The sequence below is a fragment of the Lampris incognitus genome, chromosome 10 (assembly GCF_029633865.1).
Source record: "Lampris incognitus isolate fLamInc1 chromosome 10, fLamInc1.hap2, whole genome shotgun sequence".
Classification (NCBI taxonomy): Eukaryota; Metazoa; Chordata; class Actinopteri; order Lampriformes; family Lampridae; genus Lampris; species Lampris incognitus.
The window spans coordinates 53,072,244-53,094,203 of NC_079220.1; the positions used below are offsets into that span (position 1 = coordinate 53,072,244).

The 21,960-nt window shown below is 43.6% G+C and overlaps 3 protein-coding genes across 4 annotated transcripts; 1 reads left to right on the plus strand and 2 right to left on the minus strand.

Moving 5' to 3' along the window:
• Positions 1-1,678: 1,678 nt before the first annotated feature.
• Positions 1,679-5,721, minus strand: anks4b (ankyrin repeat and sterile alpha motif domain containing 4B). The gene is made up of 2 exons (XM_056288298.1): positions 5,499-5,721; positions 1,679-4,037 (listed from the first exon to the last, which is right to left on the minus strand). The coding sequence occupies exons 1-2, from the start codon at positions 5,657-5,659 to the stop codon at positions 2,894-2,896; spliced, it is 1,305 nt and encodes a 434-aa protein (XP_056144273.1). The 5' UTR covers positions 5,660-5,721; the 3' UTR covers positions 1,679-2,893.
• A 2,042-nt stretch (positions 5,722-7,763) lies between these two features.
• slc25a17l (solute carrier family 25 member 17-like) lies at positions 7,764-13,911 on the plus strand. 2 transcript variants are annotated; one of them, XM_056287823.1, is made up of 9 exons: positions 7,764-7,979; positions 8,153-8,213; positions 8,458-8,524; positions 8,884-9,038; positions 9,186-9,302; positions 9,385-9,530; positions 10,314-10,409; positions 11,930-12,012; positions 13,755-13,911. In XM_056287823.1, exons 1-9 carry the CDS (start codon positions 7,905-7,907, stop codon positions 13,900-13,902), a joined length of 948 nt encoding a protein of 315 aa, XP_056143798.1. In that variant the 5' UTR covers positions 7,764-7,904; the 3' UTR covers positions 13,903-13,911. The 2 variants fall into 2 exon arrangements, with proteins under 2 accessions (XP_056143798.1, XP_056143799.1); XM_056287824.1 differs by having other exon boundaries at positions 7,880-7,979; positions 8,129-8,213.
• A 4,651-nt stretch (positions 13,912-18,562) lies between these two features.
• Positions 18,563-21,505, minus strand: dxo (decapping exoribonuclease). The gene is made up of 7 exons (XM_056287822.1): positions 21,113-21,505; positions 20,426-20,901; positions 19,814-20,040; positions 19,316-19,535; positions 19,008-19,143; positions 18,792-18,886; positions 18,563-18,696 (listed from the first exon to the last, which is right to left on the minus strand). The coding sequence occupies exons 2-7, from the start codon at positions 20,893-20,895 to the stop codon at positions 18,567-18,569; spliced, it is 1,278 nt and encodes a 425-aa protein (XP_056143797.1). The 5' UTR covers positions 20,896-20,901; positions 21,113-21,505; the 3' UTR covers positions 18,563-18,566.
• Between the last annotated feature and the right edge of the window lie 455 nt (positions 21,506-21,960).

Below are 21,960 nucleotides of genomic sequence, written 5' to 3' on the forward strand. Positions count from 1 at the left end.
CAACAGACTTAACATTAGACCCTTCTAACACCACTAATAATAACCAGCCTCAGGACAGTGACGTCATTCCTCAACAAATTCGACCCAACCAAACTGTCAATCAACAAAAACAAAATTATGAAACCTATTGGACTGAAACAACAAAAACCCAAAGTAAACTTCAACGCTATTTGGCTCTAAATAGACAGTACACCGTGGCAGAATATGACTGTTAACACACTGAGAAACACCTGGACAATGTACACACAGTGAGCACAGCCTGGCCATGGGGAAACCTGGCTACCCAGAGAGGACAGACAGGCTGTGTCTCACTGTGGTCAAGGAGTGGTAGAGACACAGCTCCACTTCTTGACCACATGTGACAAATACAAACATATAAGACAAGAATACCACCTCAAATTCACAAAAATGACAAAAACACATATACATTTTGACTCTGCCCAGGCAGTCCCCTACTTGTTAGGGGAGAAAGCCCAGTGTTCATGGTTGGCAGCAAAGTATGTAGCAGCCTGCCATAAAGTGAGGCACAAGGAGTGACTAAAATCACTTCATTAATATAGTACGTCTGTTTGTTTGTTTTCGACTGTCTTATCTTGTTTGTATTGTTTGTTATGACATTAAGTATTTTGTATCATATGTTATTGACGCTTTGGCGATATGAGAATGCTTGTCATGCCAATAAAGCAAGTTTGAATTGAACTGAATTGAACTGAATTGAGAGAGAGAGAGAGAGAGAGAGAGAGAGAGAGAGAGAGAGAGAGAGAGAGAGAGAGAGAGAGAGAGAGAGGTGCTCAAAATGTGAGAACACTTGCAGGCCTTTGGAAAAAACAATTCACCAGTTATGTCCATATTAAAACATATTGTGTGCTCAAACAGATCTGCAAGTCTGCACACACACACACACACACACACACACACACACACACACACACACACACACACACACACACACACACACACACAAAGTCCCATCCAACACCTATTGCACCGCAACTTTTATTCTTTGACAATAGACAACCTACAATAATAAGTTACATGTAGATCATACCTAAATTGGTTCAGTATTCATTTGGTAACATTGCCCGATACTTCAGAATCAATGGTCATATTAATGAGAAAACATTCACGTTAGAATCAGCTGAAAAATAGCACATCACTCAGAAGCAATCAAAACCTGTTTTGATATTGTTAAAGTTTTCTCATACTGAGAATTTGTACTAGTTCGTGAAAAGGCATTGTTACTGATTTGTAATAACAGTAATAATAATAGTAGCTGTCCATATTTAGTTATTTTCGATTAAAGATGGACAGATCTTAGGCTGCAGCTACTAAGATGTGTTTGTATGATAATGTTTTCATGCAAAGCCATTCTTACAGCATCCACATCAAGGTGAACAACCTTTCCTGCATGTTATTTTCAGTTTATAGTGTTAGCCACTTAACAAAAGTTGGTATGTAGAAGCAGCTCTTTAAAGTGGCTGTAGACAACTTTACAACTCTCCCCCTAGTGTATCCAAGTGTTTTTTATTGTTTGCGCCAATGTCGTAAAGACAACCGGATCGCTGTCCGTTCATTAGTTACCCTGGGTACTGTCCAAAGCAGTGGTCACCAACCCTGCTCCTGGAGAGCTACCCTCCTGCTGGTTTTCACACCAAACCCTAATTTAACACATCTGACTCAATTAATCAAGGTCTTGGTAAGTAGGTAATCAGTACAATCAGGTGTGTTGAATTAGGCTTGGAGTGAAAACCGGTAGGATGATAGCTGTCCGGGAGCAGGGTTGGTGACCACTAGTCCAAGGCGTGAAACAACCGCGAGAATCCCAATTTGAACTAGAAACCTTGATCTCAGTGCTATGATATAGGCAGAGCAAAAACATCCGGTCGTATTAATAAGTAGGCAGGTTGTGTTACTTACTGAGCCAGTAGAAAGAATGACAACTGAATGTCGGTTTGGAACCTTTTCAAGTCCTGGGTGTTGTATCAGACTCTGTCCCCCCCGGGCCGGGCCGCTTGATTAACCTTAACCTAACCCTAACCTAACTTCAACCTAACCCTAAGCTTAACCTAACGCGTATCTTAACCTAATCATAGCCGATGGCTAACCTTTTTCCATGCGAACGCCTTCATCTGGCTAGGGAGAAACAGATCTTGACGGGGAAACAGAGTGCGATACAGCACCGGCGCTCGCTCCATCGAGCCACTGAGTGAATTCCTGTCAGAGGTTCACTCTTGTTTTACCTCTGTTTCTATCACTCCTCCTCTTCACCTTCTTTTCCTCCTCCTCTGTCAATGGGGTTCTTTTTCTCTTTCCGGGTAGAGTTTCCACTGTCACTGAAGTTGTTCCACCTTCCGCCATTTCCACTACTGGGGATATCTACCAATAGCTACCGGGGAGAACAAAAGTGCTACCCTCTCCCTGTTTTGGACGCGCAATGGTTGACGCGTTTCCTTTGTTCCGAAATCGAGCCTTCCTTTTCCCGCGAGATCGTACCCGCTGGCTGACAGAATTTGGTTCACTATAAGCCTGAAAGTGAGGCTTAAAGGGGAACCAAACACTGTTGGTGTCATTCTTCTATAGCCATTAGGTACACTGTGCAATCAACATTTACTTCCTAATGATAAGTTAAAGCACAAAAAAGTTGTCTACTGTCGCTTTAAAGTCGCTGCTGCTACTCCTGACACAATGATGATAATGTAAATCACAAAGATTTTAAGGTCTTCACAATTGCATTATATCTCCAGAGAGCAGTATTTCAATGACTCAGAAAAAAAACTTCCATTTTGGAGAATATCTTGTCAAAACTAAAATCCTTCATTTTCTGTCCAAGAGATAGCCTCTCATCTTCGGTTACAAACAACATAGCTAAACTCTCTCATTTTGTTTTTTTTGATTATAGGAAATTGTCCTTCATGATGCCAGGATTCTCCATCGCGTTTTTCCTGCGTGCAGCAGCTTCCAGGATCTTCTTCCTGGGTCCCAGCTGGATTCGAATCCCCTTGAGGTCTTCATCAGAGCAAAGCATGAGGGCTTCAAGGTCCAGTTGCTCCCGGCTGAATGCTACAGCAAATTCTGGCAATGAGATTGATGCCAAGAAGACATCCAAAGGAGAGGTTTCCTCATCATCCTCATCGTCCAGTCCAAGTTCTTCCTGATTCCAAGGCAGGTCAGCATTACCGTCTTCTTGAAAGCCAACGTCACCTCCCACTGTGTCAGACATCTCATTCTCAACTAGGTAGCCTAGATTTTTATTGCTCCCACTGGGTATGTCATCTGATTCCAAACCCATCTTATTCATGAAGATCAGACCTCCAAGACCAGGCCGGTTGAAGATAGACTGTTTGCTTTCGCTGGTTTCATCATCATCATCGCCATCATCATTATCAAAGCCAGCCACTTCATCCTCATCTAAGTCGTTCTCATCCTGTTCATTGAAGACGCCCACAAACTCTGGTTTCCCGGATGTTCTGTCCTCCTGTTTAAAGAAAATGACGTTCTCATCACCCCCTGCTCTCTGCATTGTACCTTTGTCTTTCTTGCCAAACTTCTTCTGGAGCGTACCTTTAACCCTGGCTGAGAGCGTGTCGGAGGTGTCAGAAGCGATGAGCTTGGAGAACTGTTCATTGACGCTGCTCATGGTACCAGTGTTTAAAGACAATGATGCCACACTAGCCTCTGAAATGGACCCACCATTGCCTGCTTCACGGTACCTCTTATCCATCTTGCTCTGGTGTCTTTTCTTGACCTTCTCACAAAGTTTCACACGTTTCTCTGCTTCCTTGCTGGCCTCCCTTTTCAAGTTGGCGACCCTCTTGACATTCTCGCCGGTCTGCTTTGAGGCAGCAGCATCGAGGAAGCGCACGCAGGTCATGTGGTCATGTGCCGCGGCAACATCCATGGCTGTGTGAAAGTCATTGTCCAAGCTGAAGAGGTTAGCACCAAAGTTTACCAGGAAGCTAAGGACGTGCATGTGGCCATTGGTTGCAGCATGGTGCAGTGGTGTGTTCCCCCAAATGTCACTCCTGTTGGGATCTCCCCTGTATAAGACAGAAAATCCTTGTTGATTGAGAGTGGTTAAAACACAAATTGCTCATTCCTAAAGACACATTTTCGTTCTTAAAAAGTGATCTAGGAATGTGGGATTGCAACAACGTTAAAGCGAATATGATGAAATGGCTGCTCATAAGCAATTTATAAAATGGGTTTAAACACCTACACCGTACTATTACCATGCAATATGGAAAATATCATAATCATTACGGATTTTACATGATATTAATACATATCACGATATCTGCTTACATATGCAAAATTACCCCATTTACAAATCCAGCTGAGGCTCATAACATTGGGTAATGTAAAGTATGATATCAAACTAAAACTAGTTTCAAATAATACCTTCTCAAACATTATAGACCTAATTTTGGGAGAAATTTTACATAATAGATTCTAGTGGTCATTAATTTAGACAATAACGTTGTGTACCATGACATGACAATATCCATATTTTTCCCCCAATACAATAATACTGCTGTAGGATGATAAACGATAACACCGAATTACTGCCCAGCCCAACACCACACCTACAAGATAGCGACCAAACATGGCCGAGATTAATTGGTAAGCTATTAAGAATTAAAGTCCTTCTGTGGGCCATAATCACAGCAATAAAAGTCTTACTAGCGGGAACATAGCAACACCCTGTCATGATCCTGTTTGCAGGATACTCTTATCAAAGCCACTTTTGCCCAAAATGGAAAAAAAACCCACAAGTTTTTTTCCCATTTTGTTTATAATGTAAGCAAGATGCGGGTCACTGAGTGCTGTTTCTCTTATTTGGGGCGTCCTTGTTGAACGTCAAAGTGAACGAATGCTCAGTATGAATGTGCCACATTTCAGCCCATCTCTACTGGGGGGGGGGGTGAGGGATGAAGGGGCCTTTTGTTTTACAGAATGGCTTCGGATGATTACACATTTGGCTCAGCTCATGGGAGAGTTTAGTCCAAGCAGAGGAGCGCAGATTTAGGTGCATATACACAATGCTATTGTACGCCGGAGTGGAGTTTACATTTCAATATATCACGGTGTATGAAACATATCACTACTTTACTAACCCCCCCCCCACACACACACACACAGGTCAGCTATTAAATTTGAATACAATGATTTGTGAGAAGTGTATATAGGCCCTTCTTTGCAAACTGTGTGTTCGATATATCTGTAAGGACGCTGCCTGCTTATGCATTCTCAAGTATTAAACTAGAAAGTGAGTACACAACATTTCGCTTAGTGACACAACCTATCTCAGCCGACGCACGTCAGGTGTCACTTGAGTGATCCAAATCCAAGCGTTTGAGCAAACACCTTACTTGGAAACTGGCTACAGTGAAACGGTGTGGCGATTACAAGACGTCAGCCTGGGTGTGAGTACAATTGCAAATAAAATTTTTAAAAAAATGAAAAAGACAGGCGATCAAGAGGTCGTCCGCTCTGCTCACCCTCTGCTGCATATGAGCTGAAGAGCATCGACGTGTCCATGAAACGCGGCCCATATGGTGGGAGTCATCCCGTCCTCGTCTGGCGTGTTCAGGTCCTTCCTTGTGGCCTCCTTCAGGAGGTCCAAGTAACCATCAATTGCAGCTTTGTGGTACCGAGACATCTCTCACCTTGTTTCAATTCTAACACAAAATAGATGGCAAACGTTTAATGAAAATAGAGCATTTTCTCCGCCCCCCCCCTTACTCCCCTCTCGAGTCTGGAGACCTGGAGACAGCGTGTGAGGATTGGGTGTTAACACAGCACAGCCTGTCATAAAAAAAAAGAAAGAAGCAAAGTCCAACGCGCGCCGGTGTTGTGTCAAAATCTGCGACCCTTCGGAAATTATGACCCTGCGCCGGTAGCCCCCTAGTGACCGGTGGGGTCGCCGCTGTCACAATTTTCGTGGGTCGCAAAGTTTGGTACGACACGTTTAAACGTCGTAACAGCGATTACCGTCGGGCTCTCACACGAGGGGCCATCGTCGGAACATTTACTACGGCAGAGAAATAAAAAATAACAAAATCCCTCGACATCACTCTCGGCCGACATCTCATTATTTACCTCCCAACCAAGTAACGTCTCAGGGGCACATGAGGAGGTGTTCCCATCACTGTCAGCTCATAGGCTTTACCAAGGACTCGCCAAACCCTTAACCCGCAACCACAGGAAGTGCCGCGGCCGGGAAGCGAACCCGTATCGCCCGCACCGCAGGAGGCATCGCTAACCGCTCGACTAAAGGGTCAGACCCCATGCACATTACAATATGCTACTGAACTATACTACACGGCTGTAACACGCTGACGTCAGAGGCGCTCAACTTTTTCCATTAGTTCTTGCCAGGGGCGGATCTACGGGGTGGCAACAGGGGTGGCAGCTGCCACCTCTGGGACACAAGTCTTGCCACCCCTGTTGCCACCCCATTTACAAATCAGATAATATGTTTTTTAAAGTATATTTTATGTACATGCATGGTGAAGGTCAATGAGACCCGCGCCAAACTCATCTCAAACAGAAGTCGCCGATTTAGAATCCCCCCTCCCCCTCACAGGCGCGGATCTACAGGGTGGCAAAGGGGGTGGCAGCTGCCACCTCTGGGACACAAGTCTTGCCACCCCTGTTGCCACCCCAGGAAAAAAATCTCTAGATCCACCGCTGGTTCTTGCAGAGTTCTCTATGGACATATCAGACCAATGACAAAATTCGAGATCTCACATCGACCAGCAAGGCCAACTTACATCCGTTTATTTATTTATTTTTTACATTTTTACATTTTCACATTAATTGTGCTTCCGATGCGAGGGTCTATGGGCAGGATGTTGTGTTGCTGGAAAGCCCCTTGAGGACTTGACTTGACTTTACAGCAGTGGTTCTCAACCTTTTTGGGGTCCTGGACCCCCTGCGTATTTTTGATCTACCCCGAGGACCCCTCCACCTCATCTTGGGGGAGGGGGGTTGCAATTTGATAGAAACAGTAGAAACTGCATTTTAAATTGCATTATAGCATTTATTCACTCTTTGGGGCAAAAATAAGAGCTTTCAGTTGTAACTTAGATATAGTTAACAAAACAGAATATGTATGCAGTAACTTTCAGATATATGTAACAAAACAGAATATGTATGCAGTAACTTTCAGATATATGTAACAAAACAGAATATGTATTCAGTAACTTTCAGATATATGTAACAACACAGAATATGTATTCAGTAACTTTCAGATAGATGTAACAACAGAATTTTTATGCAGTAACTTTTAACAATGCAAACGGGAGCGAGATCTCTTATTAAAATACAATAAATTACACTTGTGAAACAGATGTAATTAGAGAAAAAAAGTCCTGTTACCCTTTATAGTTTAGGTAGATAAAGGTCTCAGTCACATCTGAGTAAAATAATCCTATTTCTATAAATGTCATAGGATCTTTTTTTTAAAGATATTTTATTTTCACGGACCCCTTGCAATTACACCACGGACCACTAGGGGTCCGCGGACCCCCCCGGTTGAGAAACACTGCTTTACAGTACGTGTGAACCGATGGGCAAAAAAAAAAAAAAGAAAAAACAAGCCGGCTCCTTGCCAGTAGATGGCGATGTAACGTGCATGTTCTACTGGACGCGACGGGGGGTACACCACCACAGAAGAAGTGAATCGGAAACCAGTCTTGACACTAAGCGGCCGTGCTTGGTCCGGTCCTGTCTACGGGCCGTTTTCGCAGACCAAAAAAAAAGAAAAAGAAAGAAAAAGACGACGGAATAGCAGCAGAGGGGGAGGGGGGGGTCGCCTAATTCCAGATACTTATTTCTTGCCGGGTGCTTTGCGAACAGTCGGCGTTTAGCTTTGGCAGGCGTCGCGGCGAGAAAGTGCAGACATGTCCGACAACGGCGGCTCGGCTGTCGGCCTCCTGTCTTACGAGACGCTGGTGCACGCTGTGGCGGGTGCATTGGTGAGCACCGGCGCATGTCAACACAATTATAATCTGAGACTTAGAAGTCCGCTAACTGGTGTGTGTGTGCGTGTGTTTAGGGGAGTGGGGGTGGACGAGCGTGTTGGTTTTGATTTGACTCGATGATTAATCTTCGTTTAATAATGTAGTAATGACGCTGCGTCGGCCCTTAGGGGAGCGTGACGGCGATGAGCGTCTTCTTCCCTTTGGATACAGCGAGGATCCGGCTGCAGGGTGAGTCGGGGAGGTTTTACCAGAGACGAGACTGACGTTACTTCCTGATAGCGACAGTGGACTCTAAACTCGGGGGGGGGGGTCCAGAGCTCATCGGTAGACCTGTTTCAAAGGGGGAAGGGCGTCTTATTCACATAGCCATAAAACATACTAATCGCACCCGGAGGTAACTTCGCCATGTCCAGTTGTATCACTCGGTCAGAGCGTCCGGCGTCACTGACACGTGGTTTTGCTCTTCTTTCAGTGGATGAGAACCGGAAGTCAAAGTCGACCCCTGTCATCCTGGCTGAGATCGCAAAGGAGGAGGGCCTGTAAGTAGTGTTGCGTTGTAGTGTCACAGGCATGGGTGCACTTTGTCCTTTTTTTGTGCACAACTCATGGTAGAATCCAACCCCGCTGAATTTGATTGGAGCAATCGGTTGGAGTAAAAACCCTGATGTGACCTCAAACCAGACTTTTCCCGGCGTTACACCCGTGGACCCATGAAAAAAGTACAAACCGTCCATTTCGTTAACACCATACTTTGTCACGACCGCTGGGGAGTTTTGCAGTCGACACATTCAGTCTGCCTAAATTGTTTCAGTGCATTTAGTCGCTATTGATGATGCGAGGGCCCCGTTACATTATTGACCTAAAAACACCTCTTTGCACACACACACCCTTCTCCCAGGCTGTCTCTGTACAGAGGTTGGTTTCCAGTTATTTCCAGCCTTTGCTGCTCCAACTTTGTCTACTTCTACACCTTCAACACTCTGAAGAGGTTGACCGTTTCTGTCTCGGGCAAGTCAAGACCTGGCAAGGACCTGCTTATGGGGGTTATATCAGGTGACCGCTTTCACAACCAGTCTGCTAATCTTTATTATGTTAGTAGCAATCGATTAGCAAGCATAAAGCACGAAACATTTTGACTGAGGGATTTGTTCCTAGAGGGGCATGTTTTGACAAGCTGATCTCGGTATGTTCTTCATTCAGGGGCGGTGAACGTGATCCTGACCACACCCATGTGGGTGGTCAACACCCGACTGAAGCTGCAGGGGGCAAAGTTCAGAAATGAAGACCTCCAGCAGACCCACTATAAGGGCATATTTGGTGTGTGTGTGAGAATTCAAACATGTTTCTTCGATGGTGTGCCATTTGTTAAAACCCATGATGTTTGGTCTCCCGTTGTCAGATGCCTTCTCCCAGATCATAGCCAATGAAGGGGTGGGTGCCCTGTGGAATGGCACTCTGCCCTCTCTGGTCCTTGTTCTCAACCCAGCTGTGCAGTTCATGTTCTACGAGGCCATGAAGAGAAGTGCAGGCAAAGGAGGGAGGAAGGTGAGCGATAAGGGGCGGGTCAGTCAGCTACACGATGCACAATTCAAATCCAGTCTTTGAGCTTTTCCCCTTAACAGTGTGGCTGGTTTTGTTTTCAGTTCATACACAGTCAGATTTTAACACGTCCAGTTAATTGTTGGTAATTTTTGATATACGTCAGTTAAGTGGTGGGTGCATATGGCCTCGCAATCAAGCAGTCGTGAGCCACCAGATCAGTTTATGTACTGCGTTAACTAAAATTCTGACTGGTACTTTTGGTCTGTTTACTGTTACAGCCACTAGATTTCATGAATCTATTTGGTTGTTAAAGCTGCTATGGGTATGCTTCATGGAAGAACAGCTTCATTTTGCATAAGCATCGCCTCTTGTCGCAAAGCTCTACATTCACCCATCTGGTACATTTGTTTTGAAAACAGGCAATCAGTAGGCAAGCTATACAGTGATAAGGTAATCGACCTCTAATTTTGGCTTTGTACAGCCCATCTGGGACTTGTTGGTCAGATTTCGCAGGGAATCTGACCCAGAGACAAGTGTTTTAAATGATGAAATAAAATGTAATCTTCTCGTTTGCTTATGTCGGTAATATAGAGGCATCAAAATTAACTATTCGTAGCAACTTTAAAATAGTTAATGGTAAGTGCGTTAGGATATATGTGTGTGTGTGTGGCAAGGTATTTACAGCACAAATTAAAATTGAACTTTTTTTTTGACGCTGTCCTAAAATAGGTGAAAAACGTAGTAGATTTAGCCTGGGGCTAAATTTGATTTTGTATTGATCCACAGATTTCATCAGCAGACATCTTTGTTATTGGAGCCATTGCCAAGGCCTTTGCTACCACAGCGACCTACCCCCTGCAGACGGTCCAGGCTATCCTAAGGGTAGATAATAACACACCTATCAATGTGCACAGGCTAACTAATACATGTTAGTAAAGGTTTATTTCGGTCTACTGTAAAGACTTTGGCATAGGGGTGATACTTTTGACAGCTGAGCCTAACACTGTTGGAACATCCAATACTTAAGAGTCAAATGCAAGGTAACAAAAATGAACAAAGAAACTTCAAACTCAAGAAGAAAACTAAACATGGCGTAGAGTCAATGAGGAAATTTTGCTCTTAAGTGGTTGATCATACTTGGGGCCTCGTTTTGTCCACAATTCTGAAGATTACATGCAAAACACCTTTTTTGATACTTTCAGTCGGCATATTTGAGATAATAGCTAATCCATGACCATCCAAATCCTGAATGCTTTCATATTTACGCGTTTGTCTTCACCGTGGCAGCCAAATGCAGAGGAAGACAACAAGTAGTGGCAGGTTTAAAGAGGAAGCCAGGCGTTGTGGCTAGCGAGCAGATATGGCAGAAAAGGCTTGTTAATGGCCTCTACCAACAAATACTATCAACATCAATAGCTCAAAAACCGTGGCGTCCAGGTAGCGTAGTGGTCTATTCCTTTGCCTACCAACACGGGGATTGCTGGTTTGAATCCCTGTGTTACCTCCGGCTTGGTCGGGCGTCCCTACAGACGTTGTTTATTACTGGCCGTGTCTGCGGGTGGAAAGCCGAATTTGGGTATGTGTCCAGGTCGCTGCACTAGGGCCTCCTCTGGTCGGTCAGGGCTCCTGTTCGGGGGGGGGGGGGTAGTGTGATCCTCCCACGCCCTACGTCCCCCTGGCGAAACTCCTGTCAGGTGAAAAAAAGTAGCTGGCAACTCCACATGTATCGGAAGAGGCATGTGGTAGTCTGCAGCCATCCCTGGCTCGGCAGAGTGGGTGGAACAGCGACTGGGACAGCTCAGAAGAGTGGAGTAATTTGCCTAATAGAATTGGCGATAGAGAAGGCATAGGCATACTGCTACTGCTGGCTCTGTTTGACTTGTAACGGAGTACTCAAACATTACTGCAGTTTCAACCATGTTCAGAAATGACAGTAAGTTGAACAAAAACAACTAGTGAACGGTCTTGTGTTTTTTTGTCTTTGTGTTGCACTGATGTGGGCTGGGGGAAATGTGTCATTTCATTTCATGTGCGCAAGTGCACGAAATGAAACAACTCTGATCTTCTTGCACAATGTTTATAATATGGCATAAGCGGTGCTCCGTACATGGCGTGACTAGCTTATCAACGGATGTTAAGATTGCATGGTCGCAACCAGGACACCGATGAGCAGATCTGCCTTGTGAGATACGTGATTCATCCTGGAATACATTCAAGGCCAATCCCTCAGCTAGAATAACATTTTAATAGGCCTTTATTGGCCTTCACAATATACAAGTGAGCCATAACAGGCATTTAATTCGTCTAATCTAATCTGGTGGTGATGTAATTTTGTTTGGCATTCACAAGCGAATAACTGGTCGCGTCTCGAGGCAATGACCGACTGTCTACTTATTCAACAGTTTGGTCAGTACAAAGGTGATGGCAAGGGTGGTGTTTTCAGCAGCCTCAGGAACATAGCCTACCTGCTGATGGACAGAATCAAGTGAGTGACTATATATGTACAGTGCATCCAGAAAGTATTCACACCCTTTCACTTTCCCCACATTGTGTTATGTTACAGCCTTATTCCAAAATGGATTAAATTCCTTTTTTTCCTCATCAATCTACATACAATACCCCATAATGACAAAGTGAAAAAGGTTTTGTAGAAATTTTTGCAAATTTATTAAAAATAAAAAACTGAAATATTGCATGTACATAAGTATTCACACCCTTTGCTATGACACTCAAAATTGAGCTCAGGTTCATCCTGTTTCCACCGATCATCCTTGAGATGTTTCTACATCTTGATTGGAGTCCACCTGTAGTAAATTCAATGGATTGGACATGATTTGGAAAGGCACACATCTGTCTATATAAGGTCCCACTGTTGACAGTGCATGTCAGAGCAGAAACCAAGCCATAAAGTCAAAAGAATTGTCTGTGGACCTCCGAGACAGGATTGTATCGAGGCACAGATCTGGGGAAGGGTACAAAAAAATGTCTACAGCTTTGAAGGTCCCGAAGAGCACAGTGGTCTCCATCATTTGTAAATGGAAGAAGTTTGGATCCACCAGGACTCTTCCTAGAGCTGGCCGCCCAGCCAAACTGAGCAATCGGGGGAGAAGGGCCTTGGTCAGGGAGATGACCAAGAACCCGATGGTCACTCTGACAGAGCTCCAGCGTTCCTCTGTGGAGATGGGAGAACCTTCCAGAAGGACAACCATCTCTGCAGCACTCCACCAATCAGGCCTTTATGGTAGAGTGGCCAGACGGAAGCCTCTGCTCAGTAAAAGGCACATGACAGCCCGCTTGGAGTTTGCCAGAAAGCACCTAAAGGACTCTCAGACCATGAGAAACAAGATTCTCTGGTCTGATGAAACCAAGATTGAACTCTTTGGCCTGAATGCCAAACGTCACATCTGGAGGAAACCAGGCACCTCTCATCACCTTGCTAATACCATCCCTACAGTGAAGCATGGTGGTGGCAGCATCATGCTGTGGGGATGCTCTTCAGCGGCAGGAACTGGGAGACTAGTCAGGATCGAGGGAAAGATGAATGGAGCAAAGTACAGAGAGATCCTCAATGAAAACCTGCTCCAGAGCACTCAGGACCTCAGACTGGGGTGAAGGTTTACCTTTCAACACGACAACGACCCTAAGCACAAGGCCAAGACAACGAAGGAGTGGCTTCGGGACACGTCTGTGAATGTCCTTGAGTGGCCCAGCCAGAGCCCAGACTTGAACCCCATTGAACATCTCTGGAAAGACCTGAAAATAGCTGTGCAGCAACGCTCCCCATCTAACCTTACAGAGCTCGAGAGGATCTGCAGAGAAGAATGGGAGAAATACCCCAAATATAGGTGTGTCGGGCTTGTAGCTTCATACCCAAGAAGACTCGAGGCTGTAATCGCTGCCAAGGTGCCTTAACCAAGTACTGAGTAAAGGGTGTGAATACTTATGTACATGCAATATTTCAGTTTTTTATTTTTAATAAATTTGCAAAAATTTCTACAAAACTTTTTTTGCTTTGTCATTATGGGGTATTGTGTGTAGATTGATGAGGAAAAAAAAGGAATTTAATCCATTTTGGAATAAGGCTGTAACATAACAAAATGTGGGGAAAGTGAAGGGGTGTGAAGACTTTCCGGATGCACTGTATATGCACACACATGCAAAATTAGCTCAGTGACAGACTTTGGGATGGAAAAATTAATTATAACTAAATTAATCTTTCTTTTACAGACGGCACGGTGCACTTGGCTTATACAAAGGCCTGGAGGCCAAGCTGCTGCAGACGGTACTGACAGCCGCTCTCATGTTTGTGGTGTACGAAAAGATCACTGCAGCCACCTTCAAGGTCATGGGCCTGACCAAGAAACTGAAGCACTGATCTCACCTTTCTGAGTATGAGTTACACCAGCTATACAGGGCACTTCCCCAGACCAATGAACCACGCCCTGTCTGGGCAGATAAAGGGTGTCGGAAGGTTTTACTGTAACCCGGCTGTGACAAGAACTGTTTCAATCAAATCTTATTGGTGACAGAAGACTGGGATTGGTGACCTCCTAAGGACCACAGATTCCCATCCTCACCCAGTATACCATATATATATATACTCAGTCATAGGCTGTGAAGGGCCACATGCATACAGGTTTTTGTTCTAACCCAACACTACACCTGCTAATTTCACCGACTAGTGACATGGTCCAAGGTGTGCTGATGAGTGAAATCAGCCAGTGACGTGTTGGATTAAAAAGAAAACCCCTATACACAGACATGGGTCATTATCAAGTACCACTGACACACCATTACCAAAAGTGGGCATGTCTGTTTGCTCACCGTCGAATACTTGACCTCGCACGGCCCTTATGTGGTTGCACTTATGCAAACTGGTCTTTTCTCCATCATCCCTGTTTGTGAGTCTTTCACCGCGGTTATTAGTTGGGCTTTAAGATGAGAAAATGTCTTTTCTGTTTTCCTTGATAGACAAATGAGTTCCCGGTCTCTGTATTCCATGTTGTTTTTGCTTGTACTTAAGCCCCTCAAAAAACAAGGAAGACACTGTTTCAGGATTTAAAATGTTTTTAACAATTTTTTGAATGCCATGCAATCTTGGCACCTAATGAAATAGATTGAGGGGTTAATTTCTTTAATTGGCACATATTACTGTGCGTACTGCTATATTTAACACTCTTATCCGTGTCATCTTTGTAAGACTACTGCTGTAATATCGGTGTCAATGGCTTCCAGATTGTCATTTAACTGCTACATCTAATCTTGGTCCCCATCTGTTCACCGGCAAACCATTGCACTAATGCCATCTGTACTCTTGGTAACAAGATTTAACAAGTACCAAGAGATTACAAATGAGTATAATTATTACCAAATGTACACATTACTTAAATTTTTCTATGGCAACAAAGATTTTTTTTTTTGCTGCCAAGATTGACCAAATGGGTATCCTGCTTTTCTTCTCCACTTCTTTGCAGCAGGTAAAGCCTTGAGCTAAAGAAGCCGTTTGACCACTTTTTCCATACAAGTCTTACATTTTAAGATTGAATATAACATAACCCCTTAATACTGTGATTTATTGTAAAACATAAATGTCAGAATATCTCGCTGAAGACGTCAGTGTTGCACACTGGATGCATTACATGGGTGCTAGCATGTAGACGTATTTTATTGACAGAGATACGGAAAAATATTCATCAGGTTTGTCAAAAGTAAGACATCACATAGACAAAGACAAGCTGAGAAAATCCTTAAAATAAGGTATGTCGACTCATATTTGTTGGCGTACTCTTTTTAAAATGTGAAACTGCATTTCCAATTTGGAAATGAACATTTGGATGTTAGCAAAATAATACCATGGTGTATGAAGGGATATTTGGAAATAAGAAGTATAGCTGAGATATAAACAAACACAAGCATCCTGCATCATCAGCATGCAAAGGGTCTCGTAATTTTAAAAAATGCAGTAATCGGCAACGGTTGCACTAACTGCAGAACTGTAACAACTGTTGATGCAATACTATACCCGCAATTCAATGCATTTCCTGTTTTATGTGGCCTTAAGGACTGACATCACAGTCGGCACTTTGTCTTGCAAGTATGTCTCAATATTTTAACGCCATTGTTTTTTTGTTTTTTTTTTTCTCATCTAACAGAGTCACCTTGGCTTACACTGGCTATGTTTGATGGTCATTATGATATTGCGAGCGGTAGTCATGGTCTATTTTCACTGCAAGCTGAAATCTGTTGGACATTGATTCATCGTGTTGACTGCTGTCCCACCAACTGGTTTTACCTTGTATTTAAGGCATTATTTAATAAGATGTGACAGCCGCTGATTAGTATACATAAGACCTATGAAATACATGCTGGCTTTCATCTGGACACCGTGTTAATTGTCAAAACGTTTCATCACTCTTCTAAGTGACCTCTTCGGTCTCAACTGGCTGCAGGCGTCCCCACCCCTTATAAACAATACAGTGTGCATAACGACCGAAACCAACAATCAGTTTCATATGGTCACGCTGTGACCATGCAAACAGGTCATATTGCAAAGAGGCATGGCCATGGTCACGCCTACTAGCATACGAAATTGGTCGTTTTCGGTCGTTGTACACCCGTATTGTTTATAAGGGGTGGGGATGCCTGCAGTCAGTTGAGACTGAAGTGGTCGCTTAGATCAGTGTTTCCCAACCCAGTCCTCAAGGACCCCCTATCCTGTAGATTTTCTTTGCAACCCTGAATAGGTACCCGTTTGTAGTTATTCAACCAGTCAGCAATGAATTATGTCAGATGTTGCACACCTTGCATAATTAAGTGCTGTGAGATGATTGGTTGAGTAAGTACAAGCAGGGCTACCTATGCAGGGTTACAATGAAAATCTGCAGGATAGGGGGTCCTTGAGGACTGGGTTAGGAAACACACTCTTAGATGACTGACGAGTCATAAACATCTGAACGTCGTGTCCAGATGAACCGATTCAACCTCCTTCGATGTTCCCATTGTGTTTTCACTGTTTATATGAAAATACGCAGAGAAAATGCTGATGCCAAATCTAACTTATTTGAAGTAATTTTCATATTTTCTTTTATTTTCTAATCAACCAAAATCATTGTATTATTTTGGTAATGGTAACTTATTGCTATAACATGGGAATAATTAAAGTTTGGGAAACTGCTGACATCAGTTATTACTGTAGCACGTGCAATTATTGGGTAACGCTTTACATTAAGTGCACGTAATAACTTAATCGGAAATAAGGCCCTTAAGTCGTAACTTTTACATTTTGTGGACTATCAGAATTATTTTAATAACTTAAACATGAGGGTCCTTAGATTCTACATACAACATTTTATGTAAATTGGACTTACAACCTAAGATGACTGTGGAAAAAGTCGGTTTTGCATATTTTGCAAGCACCACTTCATGGCCGAACACGTTTATGATGCTATTATTAACACTTAAATAGTCTTATGTTTATAAGTCATATAATAAGTTAAGTCAATGTTAATAAGCATTTTATAAGGACTTATAAGTGCCTTATTACCTACTGACCAACACTACATGCACTTGATATAAAGCGCTACCAGTTATTGTATGCCATTGAAGAAAACACAACTCTGCTGGCTGAGGACGGTATGAAATTCTTGTGAAGATCCTGTAGTTGGTGAACAGTGACATCAGATACTATAGTCCCCCAGCAATTCTGAGACGGACAAATGAACCCAAGGACATATGTAGCCCACACATTCAACTACCAAATTTATTTTTCATCTCCAAAACTTCCACCGCAAGTCCACACCAGTGTGAGACCTGGGCTGACTTGGCCTTGCTTGTAAATAGGGTGACCAGAGCCCAACAAACCAAATGTGGGACAAAGAGTATGTTTGTGTGGGACAAAGTGGGACACGTTACCAATGCTGAGAGGTAGTCTAAAATTTGGATATAATGTCTATCGAACTTTGCAACTTTCCCAACTCCCACGCTAAGTAAATGTAGTAAGCATGAAAGGACGCTAGAGTCTCACAGTTCTTACGGTCTTATGCGGTAGTCTGCTTGCATTCATGTATTCCCTTTTTCTTCCCAGTAACTGTTAAAAGTACAGCGCTTCTTCTCACCAATACCGAATCTGACTAACCTGTGTACAATAAAACAGAGCAGACAGGTTGCTGACATGGGATTCAAGTCATGGCTTCTGTTCTTTCAAGTATACTACTGGTGCTTTAAAAAGGGTATATGGCATATAAAATTAAGGGTAAGCCCAGGATAGTATATCCAAAAAAGAAAAAGCAATACATTTAGATCAAGGAACTCGCTTTTGTACAACCACGTGACATTTTTTTTACAATGTCCAAGTCTGGAAAAATGACAGGTGCCAGCTTACTACTGCAGTCTGCTGACTTGTCTGAGTGGAAGTGCTGTACTGTTTGGGTTTCAGTAGGAACGAGTCCATAGATTGGCACATCTCTTTTTGAACCACACGTTTCTTGTGAGACTCGCATGTCCCGTGTCGCTTCACATTGTATTCCCCTTCATGTGAAACTGAAAAATAACTCTACCAAAATTCGCAAAAAAAACTCTGGGAATCGTCTTGCACCGGCTTCAACCAGTCACAAGTTGTTTCCCAGTCTTTGTTGTAGCTGCATTTCCTTTTCTTGGTGTTACTGTCCATCATATTCCGCCTAAATCTTGCAGTGATTTTGTGGTGACTTGCGATTTCCTCTGTTGGGCGTCGCCTGTGGCAGCAAAGACGGTGACAGATTAACCTACACTTGACCCGCATGTGCCCAGTTTGATTGACATCAAACACAGCCCTGTGATGACAGCCTTCCCTGCTTTCTTCACGGTCATTGGATAAAAGCCAGATTTTAGAAAAGCGTCTGTCCTGCAGTGGTTTGACGTTTGAAAACTAGAGCAGCCAATCAAATTGCAGGAGATCGTCTCAATATGTGGGACATGGGACAAGGGATAAAAATGCTGTGCGGTCCCGCATAAAGCGGGACACCTGGTCACCCTACTCATAAAGCAGGTCTCTTGGTCTTATCACTGGTGTGAATGTTGACCACTGGTCATCTCCTCTACATACCAGTGTGGTAGGAAGGAGTACTGCGAGTCCCTGTGGATAAAGTAGGTAACATCTCTATGGGGCTCCCAGGAAAACAGGTAAACCACACTGGAAGAAAAACAAGAACAGTTGCAATGGATTCTGCAATAAACTTGGTATGAGAAGGGATGAACAGAGGGAAATTCTGTAACACTGTGCCTTACCTTGGATTGTCTTCTGTGACAACACTCTTCGCAAAAGACAGGAAATCACAGCAAAAGTTCATGCACACTGTTGGCTTCCAGCAGTTGTATTCATTCTATGTGGAGTAAGGCAACACAGAATGCCAAACTTGAAAAAATAGTCTTGATTTTAGAAGTTTTATTAAGGTTTTTGTCATTGGGAACTAACTAAAAAAAAAAAACCCAACAGTTTCATACCTTGATAAGATGTGATATCTTGGAGATGTGAAAAGTCTCCATGGCCACAACCACACCTTCAGGGTCCCGAAAACCAGCTACAATACGAGGGACTCCGGGTAGAAAGGACTGGGCCCACCACTTCAGCAGTTTGAATCTTAGAATCGCCCAAACAAGGAAAAAGCATTCTGAAACACTTTGAAAGCAGAAAAAATAATTGCCAACTGCAACAGCAATATGAGCTGAAAAGGCATTTTGGTTTGTGACTTTATTAATTGGCATGGGTCTTAGCCAGGCATAGTTGTTTGGTTCTGATCACCTGTTCTTACCTATGGAAGTTGCTGCGTTGTTTGGGGGTGCAGATCTCTGCAGAGGTCTTAAGCTCGATGTAGCAGGCAGGAGGACGGAGAGCCTTTGGATCCTTATCCTTGCAGTCCACTTCTCCAGAAAACAACAGTCTGTGATCTGCAAGCCGGGTCTGGACCACAGTGCAGAAGGCCTCGTTAGTGTTAACTATCCCACCGGGGTCAGGCAAACTGTGGATGTTATCTAGAAGGATGGACAAAGGTGATTTATTACTATCCTAACATCTATCTGTTAATCACTTAGTAAGATCTCATTATGTGCTTTGGGTGTGTGCATTTTATTACCACATCAGCTAAAAGAATGACATGCATACATATAGAACAAAGTTCTTTTGTTGGGATTATACACTTGTGAAACATCTATCTCAGGCTTAGAAAAAAATCTGCACTATAATGATAGTTCAGTTACGATGGTTTGAATGCTTCCACAGAAAGTCATTACTAACAATGTGTGCTATCTACCTGCACATGTGTACTGCTCAAATTTGTATCCCCAATACATCATTTCTTTATGCTTCTCGGTGCGATTCTCCTTTTCCCTACGAGCGGCCTCTGTTTCCACTTCACTGATGTAGAGTGTTCCCTTGAACTTTGTGACTGCCAGCAGCCAGCCCTCCCGTGTCTCATACGGGGTGGTCAGCAGTTTGGTAAGGTGGCCACGCCATGTTACAAAGTCAACACCTAATACACTGGAAGGAACAGAGATGGGGGGGAAAAGGATACATAACTACCAGACAACAATGATTTTTCAAAGCGACCGCTGTTTCCAGTCTACTTTTTTTCATTCAAAATAACCTGATTGGGGGGTGGGGTTCTGTCTGCTCTGCATTCTCTGATCCCATGGACCCGGGCCCTAAACCTTTCTGGCCCCTTGGCTCTGTATCACTCAGATGATGCTGCTGCTGCTGCATTGGACAGTGCTGTTCTGTGGCGATGTCATACATTTGACTTGACTTTACAGTCGTAAAAAGTGATTAGTATCTTTGTGATGCGTACTTACAACTGAGGCGTGTCCAAAAGAATCAAACAAGTGCCGTCATCAACCTCAAATTTGAGAACTTGATATACACTTACCAAGCGGATGTGGATGAGGCTGTGGTAACCTTTGTCTGAAACTTGGATCTGTTTGCCAGGATCCACCGTAGGATGTGGTCCAGCCTCTCCTTCACCCCATCATCTCTCTGCACAAATCGGTCCGTGTAGCCATCCCTCAGGTCAAAACTGGGACTCCTGTCAGGTTCCACAAAGTATCTCATTTGCCTTGCATCGTTATAAAATCTGCGTTTCGAGTCCAGGGAAAAACTCCCCACTTCAGCAGGCTGTTTGTATATGGGAAAGTCTCTTTCATATAGCGCCTTGTTGGTGCTCAAACACTGGGAAGTGGATGAGGGTGGTTGGGGGGCTGGTCCATGTCGGCACTGGTTGTGGTTTGGTTTGAAACGTTTATGCTCAGAGTTATTAATACCGATGTTGCCTCTTTTGTGTGCGGACTGGTGGTCATTGTGACTGGAGTTCGGATTACGTTTGTGGGGACGTTGGTCCATTGCTACCTGCAAGGAAACAGTAAAGCAACGTAGTTAGAAAAAAAAATTACTTGCACCTCCTGTGGCATAGCACAGAAGTGAGGTGCCCGTTTTATGATTTGCATTCGTGTCTATTCCTTTATGCCCCGTGTTTATGGGATGAGTTAAGAACCTAATTTCTGAGAGAATAAACCCAGGTTAATGAAACTGACATAACTAATAGGATCGAACTACTTACATTCTCTCACATTTGTTAGTTGCATAAATAAAAATCGAAGTTTTCAGGAGTATTGTGTACGCATTTGCCTTTTTTTACGCAGTTCCTTGGATATCTGGCTTGCCAGCTAGTCAACAAAAGCACCAGCTGGAGGAGCCGAAAAACGGATCAAGCTAGCCGTTTGTCGCACTGCGCTGAGGGACGAGCTCTCGCGACAGATTAGCTTCACGATTTAGAGCCAGCGCTTTTAATGCCAGACTCCGACGACAAATCGCCGCTCGACATATAAAGCTGGCGATTACCTGACGAAGACGAAACAACAGAAATCGCAAATCAATTCGTTCGGCGGGCTAGCGCGAACACGCTAATCCACGGTCCGCAGAAGACGTTGATTTCCGCTACAGCACTTCCGCGTGTTTCCCATCGCGGGCCGCGATATTATGAACCCTACATAGCCCTCGCCAAAATCCCGTACCCTGTCCCAAATCTCGCGAACGGACGCCGGATTTCCGCTGCGTTGCTAAGGAAACAATCAACTATCAACTCGGTGCGAAGCAAAGCTAACGTTAGCTACCTTCAATTTTGGTCGCCAAAGTTAGTAAATTTCTCCCCCTAGTGGCAAAATAATAATTAAAATGGCAGTCTTATGTGCTCTCCTCTGTTCATGATCCTCATTGCTCATTGAAACTTGAGTAGTTTCGATGTCTGATACTTCATTACTTTTACCCAAGTAGCCTATAGCTTTTCAGCAGGCCTTCTTTATACAACACTGTGCACTATACACTATAGGCCTAGGCTAATAGTAGAAAATGTAAACTTTCTGGTAAATGAAGTGAAAGACATGACTAGGATGTTTGTCTTATGATTTA